This window comes from Lycorma delicatula, chromosome 4, assembly GCF_047948215.1.
Source record: "Lycorma delicatula isolate Av1 chromosome 4, ASM4794821v1, whole genome shotgun sequence".
NCBI classification, from domain to species: Eukaryota; Metazoa; Arthropoda; class Insecta; order Hemiptera; family Fulgoridae; genus Lycorma; species Lycorma delicatula.
The window spans coordinates 182,438,560-182,452,462 of NC_134458.1; the positions used below are offsets into that span (position 1 = coordinate 182,438,560).

Sequence of the window (13,903 nt, forward strand, 5' to 3'; positions counted from 1 at the left end):
TAAAAAAAAAAAACAACTCAAAATCAAAGGTATTTCAGTATTCTTTTTCATAACAGATTTTTAATGTTTTGGTGGGTGATTATTTAATTTTATTAGCAGAACAATATTTTTTGTGATTTATTAAAGAAACATAACTGCAACACCTTATTTTATTAAGATTTTCTTTGTTTTAGAATTTTTACCAAAGTTTCCTCATTCTGATTAAATCTTTATGTTAAGTGATAAGGCAGTTATAAGTAGAGAAGTAATGAGTACTAGAGCTAGGAGTAATTTATTATTGTATGTAATTTTTATTTTTGTTAAATAATCTTTTACATTCAGTTTTTTATTATTCCAATACAGTTAAGTGATTAATCTGTAATGTATTCTTAAGTATAAAAAGTATCCCAGACAGATTTACTTGGGAAATTGAGGAGTAGATTGAGTTACCATTACCCTACTCAGAATCAAACATATTGTTGTATTTCATATCAGCACCTTCTAATTTATTGGTGATATTTAGCTATATCTATAGCACCTTCATTCTGTTCATCTCAAGGCCTTGCACAGTAATGAACTTCAGTATTCTTAAGAAAAGTAATTCTGACCAGAGCTCCTTGTAATTCTTATGCTTTATATAGAGGAAATACTGTACAGCAACACATTAACTGATGTATACACCTTTTTTGCAAAATAATTTACTATATATTAATCCACTTTCATGGATTCATATATAATGAATATACAGAGATGGGGAAATGTATAATTTTTATAAAATTATTGGGTATTTTTTTGTTGTAATTTGCAATCTTCCCGTTCTTTTTAAATTAAAACATTAATTAAAAAAGTATATATATACATATATTTCTTCTCAACTTCAGTAATACTTTCGTATTATCAATTACATTTTGAACTTTAAATATGTAATATATTATTTTTACATTACGTGATGATGTAAGTGTACATCTGCATTTGTCTGTTAGTGTCACTGTCACATGGCATCTCACATGCTCATTCACCTTCATTTAATAATAGTAATGGTTAAGTTATATACAATTGTTTGGCTACTTAAACATTCAGCAAAAGTGTATTACTGTTTATATGTCTGTAAAGAATTTTAAAGTCTAGGGTAACTTGCCAAAATGTAATGTCAAGGTTAAATCTGTACTATTACTATCTTTTGAATTTCAGAAATATCTTATAAAAATAGTTCATATTAAGAATAACTTAAAATACCAAATATTTTAAGTTTAATTATTTCAATTTTTCAAATATATGTAATTGTATAACATGTTAATAATATATTAATTGTAATGCATAATTTATTTAGTATACTATTTTTAAGAATTAAAAAACTCTGGTGTGTTACCATTAATTTAATTTCATGTAATCTTTAATCTGTATTTGTATGCCAATCTACATGGTGAAGTGATAATGTTTCTACCCTTCTTATGGAGATTCCCAGTTTGAGTCCCAGTTAGTCATGGTTTTTTTCATATACTACAAAATTAATTATCACCAATCAATATCATTTATTCTGTTTATATGATGGAAGTACTGTAGACAGTTAATTGTATTGCTTGTTTTTACATTGCAGTAATTTATGCTAATATTTTTACGTCACAATTTTGAAGTTAAAATATTTTTACTTCACAATTTGAAGTAAAAATATTTTCACATAATATTATTATAGTATTTTACGTAATTAATATTTATTTTACATATTATCAAATATTTTTGCATAATATTATTTTATTTTTACATTCTTTCTTTATATTGATGTCAGTATTATTACATTTAATTTTTTTTTATTAATTGCATATTTAGTTGATGTTCTTATTTATGGAATATTATAAATGAGAAGTGAGAAAAAAGTGAAGTTTCTTGAAAAAGATGATTATCTGAAATTCTAGTTAAGAAATTTTTCTCGTAGAATTATTCAGGAATTATTTAGATGTAGAAATTTGTTTAATCCACAATTGATTCAGATGATCCATTCTGGTGAAAAAGCACATACCCCCACTTCAAGATTTTTTTTTTATCCTCTGAGACCACGCTTCAGAGGATGAGATGCATGACAATTTTGTAGCATATGAAAATGCCATGCCTGACCGGGATTCGAATACGGGATCTCTAGATAAAAGGATGAGATTCATGATAATTTTGTAGTGTATGAAAATGCCATGCCTGACCGGGATTCGAACCCAGGACCTCTGGATAAAAGGCTGAGATGCTACCACTCACACCACAGAGGCCGGCCCCACTGAAAGCTTGATTGATTCTCTTGTCACTCAAGCTCTGATTTCTTAAATTAAAAAATGATTATCAGTTTTTTCTGTCAATCAAATATTCTCACTGTAATTAAATTGGTGGTGATATAGTTTAGAATATCATTCTAGTTACACCAAAAACAAACAGGAAAAAGTCCTGTAATATTAGTTGATCATAGTGTGGGTATAAAGTTGAATTAGATTTTTAAAATATTTTCTTGTTTGATAATATTTTTATTGCTAATTTCCTTACAAAACATGATGAAAAAGTAAAAAAAAATTAATTTCACTACAGTGGTTCAATGAAACCTACACTAATTGAAACTATCTATATTATTAATTCACCAAGTTGGTATGTTATAATATTTATTAAATATAAAATAATTAAAAGTTAAAATGTTAAATAAAAAATCTGATTTGGACCCCACATGACGTCCTTGTACGCTTTTTATTTAAATTACTTATTTTTTTTTAAAATGAAAAGTACATAAAATTTTATTTCATTAATAACTTTTGCTATTTTTTTTTGTATTATTGGATTATTATTCATCATAAAACTTTGTTTACAATGAGAGGCTAATAATTATTAATAAATCAGTATATTTAAATTAAATGGAAAAAAAATCTGATTTGAACTGCCTTCCCCTAAGAGCCAGATATTTCATTAATTAATTAAAATCTTATTTGGCTATAACTCTGGAACCAATGAAAATAAGTACCACTTATGATGTATCATTGAGAAACTCTCACTGAAGACTTATTACTGCAGTTAAAAAAAGTCCAAAATCCAATTTTTTTTTATTTTTGGTTTGTTGGACATTTTTGGTTCATTCGATTGCAATAAAGAAGGAAGGTGCACAACTAGATGTTACAATATTCCTAGAATCAAAATTTCAACATCCTACGGCTAATTGTTTTTGAGCTATGCAAGATATATACGTACATATATACAGACGTCATGCCGAAACTAGTCAAAATGATTATTTCCATTGAAATTTGAAAACTGAAATTTTTCGCGATCACAATACTTTCTTTACTTCATATAAGGAAGTAAAAATAATATAAAATTAATAAATATAAAATAAAACTAATAATAAAATAAGAAAAATATTTATTAAATTTTTATTTTCGTAGACCAAAAAAAAGATTGCTTTTTTAATTTGATTTTTGCTGCTAGAAAAAATGATTAAAAGTAATATTTCAATCAGGAAACATTTTCTAATGAAAATGATAATTCTGCAATAAAAGCTTATGTGATGGTTTGGTATGGTACTCAAATATATCAGAAAATTTCTTGATATGATGTCACTGCTATTATCTGCAGTCATAATGGTATTTAAATTGTCATACTTTGAAGAACCATCTAGATTCATTTAGCTGTAATAAAATAAATAATAATTATAACAGTTGGTGTTATTTCAAATTAAAAAAAACTTTTTTTCTGTTAATATTTATGTAATACAGTACAGTAGTCAACAAAATCTTAAAATAATAATTTTTTTTTGTAATTAAACTATGGAGAAAGTGGGATAGGGATCTTTTAAAATCTGTTGGAATAACGTGTGGGGGTCCAAAAATCATAATTTTATGCTTATGTAACTTATAACGGCCCCTTGTTGTCAGGAAGTCATAATTTCAATCCTCAATAGATATAATAAGAAAATGAAGAAAGATGACTCTGCTCATTGTTGATTAGTTATAATAACACCCAAGAACTGTAGAATCTAATTTTTTTAGGAGTCTGCTGGCTTCTGGACTGTATGCAACGACATAATGATAAACCAAGTTTAAATTGTAACAGTTTTCTTGGGTCAAAACATTTACAAATAGACCCTTATAATATTTGTCATAATGATTACTGATCATTAGTTTATTGATAGCTGCCATATATGTTTTTTAAATGTTAAATGTTTTTAGAAATTTATTGGATTTAAAATAAATATAATTTTAAGTATAGTTTTCTATTTTATTACAAATCTGGAAAATCTTGTGATATAAAATAAAATTTTAATTAATAGTAATAAATCAACCTATAAAAGCTTAAAAATTATAAAACAATACTTTTTAAATTCTTAGATTTTGAATTTTTGAAGTTAGTACTAAATTAGAAAATGGCTACCAACAACTTCTATATTTGGTTTCAGATTCAGTTGAAATTTAAAGAATGATTAAGAAGGTACTGTTTTATTAATTTTTAGTGTAAAAACAGTTCAAAAGAAACAAAAAGGTCGGAAACATGAAGAAATATTTATCTTTTCAAAAATAAGAAAAGGATTGAAAAAAAACAATGAAAAGCGACTGCTATCAAGCATGAGCTAAGACTCTCCAAATGCAGTAATGTGTACAGTCAGCCCTCGACTTACGCGGTTTCGGCATTGCATGATTTTTAAAAAAAAATTAAATTTTAGTTGTTCATATAGGACAAGGCGTAGTAACTTCCACGCGTGCCTATGCTAGGGCACGTGCAAGCGCACAACTGAGTTACCCCCACCACCACACTCGACTCACTGGTGGTGGGGGTAACTCAGTTGTGCGCTTGCACGTGCCCTAACTCCACTCTCTTTAGTCTGAAAAGAAATTTCTCTCTTGGTAATCACACTCTGTATTTTACTATTGTGTTTATTACAAAAATAAAACCCCAAGTCATATCGAATAAACGTAAATGTGATTCGCGAATTAATGGTAAAATAAAACTTGCCATTACTATGGAGACCGACGTTGAAATTATAAAACAATTTTAAAAACGTAATAAGGTGGCAAACATTGCTTGATTTTTTAAAATGAGTGATTCTACTGTTAGAATAATGAATCACGTAAAAACTCATTACTGATGCAGTCTACAATAATTACAAAGAAAAGAGGAATATTAATAGAAAAAATACTGATTACATGGATAGAAGATACGCAGCAACAACAAATTTTGATAAGCCTTATGCTCATACAGGAGAAAGCCGTAAGTCTTTTTAGGATCTTAAGCCTAAAAAAGGCGATAGTGCTGATAAGTATACATTTACTGCAAATGAGGGGATGGTTTGAAAAGTTTAAAGGCTGTTCTAAACTACACATCAAAATAATGGGTGACATTATTTTGAACAGAAATAATAAAGAGTGAGCATTACCCACCACAACAAATTTTTAATATGGATGAAACAACCCTATATTGGAAAAAATGCCAGATATATCCATAAAAATGCCATATATATCCCAACAAGGAAAATCTTTTCCGGGGTTCAAGGTCTTTAAAGATAGGTTAACACTTTTACTTGGTGGAAATGCTTCTGGAGATTACAAAACCAAACCACTTCTAATATACCACAGCGAAACCCCAAGAGCCCTAAAGAATGTTCCTAAAACATCATTACCTGTCATTTGGAAGTCTAACCAAGGAGCATGGATGACTTAAGAAATTTTTGAGGACTGGTTTTTCATCATTTTTTCAAGAGGTAAAAATATATTTCTTTGAAAATAATCTACCATTTAAGAAGTTAGTTGTTGTGCTGTTAGTTAAAAAAAAATTGGTTATGTCTAGAGTGAATTGCAATTTCTACCATGAGTAACATATGGAGTAAGCTCATCTCCCAATTGGTTGAGGAGAGTAGTACACCAATTAAAGAAGTTGATGTAGTTTTTCAAGATCTTGTTGAAATGATAAAGAACTAAATTTAAATCTGAAGGAAGGGATTTTGTTAGTTTGATTAACAGTCATTCAGTGAAAACAGCAACATTGTATTGATGGAACTTGGACGGGTGAAAAAAATATTTTTTTTTTTTTTCAGAAGAAGAGAAATTAATTGAACAACCCAAGCAATTTGAAACTGCAAAGTTTCAAATTGCTTTAAGGTGTTGAAGGTGTGAAATTGCTTAAAGTTTAAGGTGAATATTTAAATATGATCTGGGATGGATTAGCTGATTTCGAAACACAAGACCCTGATCTTGAACGATTTGCGAAAGTTACAAAAGCAGTGAATAATGATATTGTATGCTACACTTTAATTTATGAAGAAAAGAAAAGGACTATAAGATAATTAACACTGGACCGATACTTAAAGTAGTTCATCCATAAATATATATATATATATATATATGTAGATTCTGTTATAAGCAATATGTCCAATAAATATGTGCAATAAATAATATTTTCTTGAGTGTTTATATATAGATCTATTTTACTTTCACATATCCTGTGAAACTAAAACATATTTTTTTGCCAAAAATGCTAAATTTTGTGCCTTCCTCAACTTAGGTGATTTTTTTGTCTTACGCGAAAACCTTCAGAACCAATTAATTGCGTAATTTGTAGACTTACTATATTATTTTTTTATCCTAAGTTTTGCATTTAATTTTCTTAAATTTTTTTCTGAAAATACTTTGAATTTCAGATGACATTACGGTATTTATAGTTGTATTACAATACAACACTGATTAATTATTACAAAATATATATAAATATATCTTACATAGACATTACAATATGGTCATCAAACTGGAAGGACTGTATGCATCAGAATGCTTAACACTCAACAAGGAAGGAAAAATACAATAAATTGAGAAAAGAGAAAGGTGAATACTCAGGAAAATATTAGGACCAAGGAAAACAGAAGATGGCATCTAGAAAGTACAGATGAACAAGAGCCTCTACAAACTCACAGACATCATGCAGAAGAGACGTGCAAAATTTTATAGACACCTCAAAAAAAAGGATGACGTTAGACTGAACAAAAGGATCTTCAACCACCGTACACTGATGAAAGCAATGACGAACTGAATTAAAGAAATTCAGAAGGACCTGGAAGAAATTATGATTATAGAAGACATTGTGCAAGATAGAGGAGAATTCAGGAAAGTAATAGACAAATTTAAGAACTTTAAAGACAAAGGTCACAAACCAAGGACAACCAAGAAGTGGACTGATGAACAGAAGAGTGATCTTAGTGAAAATATGAAAAACGTCTGGAAAGCAAAGAAGAACAAGCTGAACATCAGGCAACACCCCATGGCCCAAAAAAGACAAAAATGAATGAATGGCTATATTTTTTATATATAAATGCAAAAGTTTGTCAATCTGTCTTATTTGTTTACCAACTGAGCGATTCAAATTCTCAGGATACATTCATGTTTTCCCAGGGAAGTTTTTAAGCCATAGATTGAGGCCATAGCCTCTTTCGAGATAATTTATTAAAGATAACCATTAAAAAAAAAAATTAATTACTAATTAATCATTAAAATTATTAATTTTTTTTTTTTTTAATGAATAACTAATATATTTAATATTCTCACAACTATGAGGATAACAAACATGTTGAGGGTTCAGGGGCTCTGCCCCCTGGCTAGATGGTCAAGTGAGCCCTGATAGATATAGATGATATATAAATCAAATCTTCATCTTTAAATCATCTATAAAAAAATTATTGATTTAAAATTGTTTATTTAAAAACATATGAAGGGAACACTACATGAACATAAAAATCTCCTACTTAAATCAGTCCATTTGGTGAAAAATAAGACTTGAAAATACATGTTTTTTTTTTTTTTTTTTAATTTGGATTGAGATCAGAATTTCATTTTCAGAAGTAATTTAAAAATTAATATATTTTTTATAAATGTTCATTGTCAAGCATCATAATTATACAAGGAATTGTATTGGATAGGAAATTTAATAAAAATCTAACTCTTACAGCATGATATACAGTAATGTTCATTGAAATATCCATGTTGCTGTTAACTGTTTTGTTTGGCATTTATGTTATTTCTGTATCAAATTCATTTTGGTGTAAAAGTTGTTTTTAATTATTTGATTTTCCCTCCTTTTTTAGGGGTAGCTGATGGAGTAGGTGGATGGAGGCATTACGGCATCGATCCAGGGGAATTTTCAGCATTTCTAATGAGAACTTGTGATAGACTAGTAACAAGTGGGAGGTTCTCATCGACTGAACCTGCCAGCCTGCTGGCTAGAAGTTACTATGAACTCCTAGAAAATAAACAGCCAATATTAGGTATATAATGAAAAGTTTAATTTTCAAGTTAATTTTTGTTTTAATTTTTATTCGTGTACCAGTAATTGAGTTTAAGTAATGAATTCGTGTTTTGAGTTAAAATAAATCTTTGTGAAACAGTATTCAAAATTGACTGCATTTACACGTATGATCATTGCGTAAAATGGTCATTACATTAATTTAATTGACCTCAAAATGTCAGATACTAAACTAATGAACTAAAGGTCCCAAGTTCATTTTCCAACTTTTACTTGAAATGTTTTTTCACTTACTGTTCACTAGTGTGTGCAAGAAAGTTTCTTGAAGATGTTTCCTACAGGTAAAAAGAAGCAGAATATAGAAGTATATTTGATAGGTAAAACTTATTTAAATGATTATGTAATTAAATAATAGAATAGCAATTTTTATGAACAAGCTATCCATTGCTGCATGAATATTTTTACCAGATATAATACATGTTTTAGCTAATTATATAATATAAACTTATTCAGCCAGTCCACTAAGTACAGAATTAACCTTACTTTTTTTCACTTTCAAAGTGCTTTCGAGCCTCAGCCCATCTTCAGTAGTTTTTTTTTTTTTTTACATTTATATATTAAAATATATGTTATGTTAAAATTTTTAGAACAAATACTTGTTCAATACAGAATTTTGGTCAATACAGTACGGCATTGACATATTGACAGCATGTTAAAGAATTTTTTTTTTTTGAGGTGGAGGAACCCCATTTATGGGTGCCAAAACAGTGCTGGACTCACTAACAGGTTCCATAAGCTGTTTCAGAAAATGTGTATGTATTCCTGCCCATTACAAACTACACCTCCACCCCTGGCGACCCCACCTCCTGGGAAACTGCTAATAAAGCATTACTCAGGAGGGTGGTAAGCGCCCACACACACATTCAGTCTCCAGAAGCAAACGATCATCCATACCAGACCACTACACACACCACAAATACCTAAAGAAGGATACATCCAGAAAAAATAGAACACCTAACAGGTACTAAGACGTATCGCACACATTTATACATTCATAGAATCAAGCCAACACAGGACAAGCGCACAACAGTCATGAAGACATGGCCACAAGACATAACTTATTCACCAAAGTACACTCAAAACTTAATTAAATTTCCACAATCTCACCCAGAGTACACAAAACACACACACAACTCAACTACTTACCAACTTATCACTTACCCACACAACCGTCAGCCATAATCATTAAAAACGTGAGCAACGCCCTCAGGCACCGGGAGTGGAGTGTCCACGACCTCATTGCACCAAAGTGACCCCCCTCATGCTCGAGAGAGCCCCCAAGACACTCAGCCGCAGACCTGCCCAATCCAGCACCCTCTGACGCCTCATTCCCTTGCAGGTCGCCCAATGCTCACTGTCTCCTACAAATTTTTTTCTGTTTTACTAAGTTCTTCTAAAACTTTTCTATTATAATTTGCCATAATAGTCTACTGCTTTATACCGTGGAGCATTATCTGCTGAGAATCCTCGGGTCTGAACATGTCCACCCAACCCAGGGCATCCAGCATGCACCTCCGTACATCTTGGAACCTCGTACAACAGAAAAAGACATGGTATGGAGTTTCCTCCACATCGTGGCTGGACAGTGGTCTGAATGGTCAAGAGCAAACCTAAACAGATACAATCTGTAACTATTATGCCCGGCCAGGAATTGCGTACGACTATAATCAATTAATCCGTGAGTCCTACTGCACCAACTCCTTACATTTCCAATCAGATGGTAAGTCCACCAACCTTTCTCTCCCGCATCCCACTGTTCTTGCCAAATATTCATCAACTCTTATAAATTGGCCACAATCAATCTCTTCTTCTCCGAAGAAGGAAGCATCCTTAATTCTCTACACTTCCTTCTGTGAGCAATTACCAGGTCAATTGGCATAACACCAGCCAACACCTGTGCAGCCTCTCTTGAGATTGTACGATAAGCTGCTGAAATCCGGAGGCAGCATTTCCTCTGCAGCGCAGCAAGTCTTTTATACCTCAGAACATCTGCCCAGATCTGTGCCCCATATAAGAGGGAAGAATACACCACATTTATTAATAACCTCTTCCTGAGTTCTCCAGGCCCCCCAGTGTTCAAAAGTAAGATGGCAACCACATGCATTGACCTTTCCGCTCTCACAACTTTCCATAACATGGACTCCATACCTCAATTTGGCATCAATCCAGATGCCAAGGTATTTATTGGCCATTATGGAATCAACTCTCCTTCCCGCCAGTTCCAAAAAACAGTGTTTGATGTCTTTTCTTAGAGGTGATAAGAACAATCTCCGTCTTTTCAGGGGCCATCTCAATGCCAACCCCAGCCATCCAAGTGCTGATCCTAGTATACAAAGCCTGAATTTATCTACAATCTCTCTTTGTAGTAGCCCCTACTGCGAGTACTGTTTCATCTGCATAGCCGACCACAGCATCGTCCTCCAGAAGTGAAATTCAAAGGACTTAATCATATACTGTATTCCATAAGGTTAGTCCAAGGACTGACTCCTGCAGCACACCCCAATCAATGGTCCTTACAATTGTGCCATTCTCCGCCGTATAAATCAATTGTCTTATGTAAGACAATAATAATTTTAATAGATATGCAGGAACATGCAGATTCCAGAGAGCATTCGCTATGGCGACGTGAGAAACGCAATTGAATGCATTTCTCATGTCTAACTCCACCAGCGCACACATTTTACACTCTGCAAGATACATCAGAGCCATGCCTATCACCTCCTCCATCGCATCAAGTGCAGACCTACCAGCTTGAAAACCATATTGCCTCCCTGAGAAGAGAAGCCACCTGCATCCTCCATTGCATGAACCAGCCTTTGCTAGAGCATATGCTCCATGATGAAAGAAGACGATGGAAGCGCCAGATCATGTCCAGGTTTCGGCGGTAATACAAGACACTGCCTTCCATGCTTTGGAAAATACCTGCTCTCTCAGACAGGTATTATAAACGTAGAGAAATTCATCTATATTAGCTCAGACTATTAAATTGGACAATTTAATCACAAGGTTTGGTAATGCATCAGGACCAATGGCCATGTATCGAGGAACGGCACTCCATCGCCGTGATCACTTTTTCTTTCATGAACATTGGTAGATCCACTATCTCACCTGAGGTAGTCGCCGAAAACCCCATCTCCATGTGTTAATAATCCATCAATGATGAGCTGGGTTGCTTCCATATCCATAGCAGTGGGTACTCTGGGTCTCACACCATACTTAACAATAATCTTGTCTCCCTCATGGATCCTTTTCAATCACTTCAATAAGTTTTTGCCAGCAAGCCTTCTTGGATTCCCTTATGAGCTTCTGTAGCTCCATCCTTCTCTGTTTGTAAAGTATCTCACAATGTTCCCTAGCTGAGTGGAAATAAGTCTGCTGAATTTCCCTTCTGGCTTAGGTATTGGCTGCATTTCCATGAAATCTCCTCATTTCACCAATAAACAGGTGGACAACCAATCCTGTAACACCTTCGGGGAAGGAGACCATCACAAGCCCTCATCAATTCATCCACTAGTAATTGTACCTTTCCTTCTGCCACTGTAATCAGTAACCTTCCTCAAATCAAGGGCCTCCACAAATAACTAGGGATCCATTCACTTCACACTCATTCCTTGAGTCAGAGGTCACCCTAGATATCACACGATGTCTACCATCATCAATCATTATAACGACAGCCTGGTGGTTGCTTCCTGTATAACCGTCCCACACCTGCCAGTCTCAAATTTTAGCCGCAAGGGCAGGGGTGGCAAAGGTAACATCCACTATAGACGCATGTATGCCTCTCTGGTAAGTAAATTCATTCCCAGTGTTAAGACACACCAGGTCCAAAATTGCTGCCGCCTTAAGAAGCAGTCTACCGTATGCATCAGTGTAGGCAGAGCTCCACAATGCAAATCAAGCATTAAAATCACCTGCAACTAATGCCGGGCGATGCACAGCTACATCCTCAGTAAGGATTGCCAGAGCCTCCTTATATCTGTCCATGTTTACGTTCAGTGAAATATATATGCTGTAGAAATAGGTGTCACTGATCTTCGTTCTTGCAAATATATGTTCATACAGAGAGTCCCTTGTCAATAAAGGTGTACATTCCCAAATAGCAGAAGTTCCATCCAACGATGCTATCCAGTCTGTTTGAGTGTGGGGTCGATAAGGCTCAGAGATGAGTGCTATATCAGTACCCATCTCTGAAACACTGCATGCCAAAGCCGCATGGTTCAGATTCAACTGAATCAGCTTCATTGAAGGGTTGTCGATCCCCCAGTCATCCTTTGGGTCATGGTTTTCTTTTGCTTTGCAACTCCCCGTGGCCATAAAGTAGCTCCAGTATGATGTCCTTCCTTAAAAAGGAAGGACATCAAATATCAAGGTGTTAAACACCTTGGTTTCTTTACACACTCAAGAGTATGGTGCCCCTCTTCTCCGCAATTAAGCAGGTATTTACCCTGCTGTCTTCATGGCAGTTCCTCGCCACATGCCCGAGTTCAAAACAACAATAACACTTCAAAGGCACCTCAACAACATCAGCCTGACAGGACACCATCCCAACCCCGTAGGGGAAGCCACCCGCCTAGTGATGTTCTGGTCACCCCCCCCCCCTGATCATAGCCCTGTAACGGGAGTTATCTATCGTCCTCTTGACTTTTTACATCTCATAGTAATAAGCCTGGCCTCGTTGGGATGCCACCGATGTAAATGCCTCGGTAGACATTTGCATTGGTGATTTATTAACTCAGCCTTTGCTGTAGGCCTCGTCTGGACATATTGAATGTCCTACATTGACAGGACACCAGTCCAATCTTCACCCTTCCTTTCTGGATGATATCCGCAGCCACAACTGCAGGGAGTCGGCATGTGGCAAACCGAGTCTCCCCAAAACTTTCTCTGAAGGACAGTCGTATTCCATCTAAATAGACTGGCTCAACAACCTGCCCCAGTCCCTGAAGTACATCTTCAGAGGTGGCATATTGTTCCAGATCACGTATCCACAGTGTAGTCATCCTAGTTTAAGTGGAGACGATTCCTTCTTTGAAAGCCATGTAGACATGTCGCAGTTCTGTCTTCCTTAACTCTAATCTCCATACTGATACTAGCTTTACATATCGATAATATCTCAAGACATAGTTGGTACTGCCACTTCTGTTTTAATGGATCTCAGCAAGTCCGCATATGTTGTATTCGGAGCCACCTTAATGACAGTGTCTCTGTCTTGTGCAGTTGGTTGGCAGGTTCATCACTTTTCCAGGCCTGTGGGAGTCTGCCAGCAGCCATAAGCAGATGATATGTCTGCCCAGATTTCTTCCCCTCCCACTACAATATTTTCCATGTGGTTCTTCCTAGTAGCTCTAGCTGAAGTACAAACCAGTCTCCATAAGTCTTTCACAGCAGTGGTGAACTCTGTATCAATTTCCTTTATACTTCTTTTAACATTTTATCCATGTTTTTTCTGAGTTCTTTGGCTAGCTTTTCAAACCGCCAGACCATCATCTCCATGTCAAGAGGTATGTTCTCCTTGGTGGAGGAGCCTCACCTTCAGCCGTTTGGCTTGCTTCCTGCCCTCCACAGTTGCTCTGGGAGTCAAGCCCTTCACCAGCAGGTCAGATGTTACTGTATCTGTGGCTAC

At 34.2% G+C, this 13,903-nt stretch overlaps 1 protein-coding gene across 2 annotated transcripts in view; it reads left to right on the plus strand.

Annotated features, from left to right (window-relative positions):
• The window catches only part of LOC142324133 (protein phosphatase PTC7 homolog), a 50,490-nt gene that overhangs the window by 6,650 nt on the left and 29,937 nt on the right, over positions 1 to 13,903 (plus strand). For both annotated transcript variants that reach the window (XM_075364814.1, XM_075364815.1), the window contains exon 2: positions 8,063 to 8,242. In XM_075364814.1, coding sequence (XP_075220929.1) covers positions 8,063 to 8,242 — 180 coding nt within the window. The remainder of the gene's footprint in view (positions 1 to 8,062; positions 8,243 to 13,903) is intronic.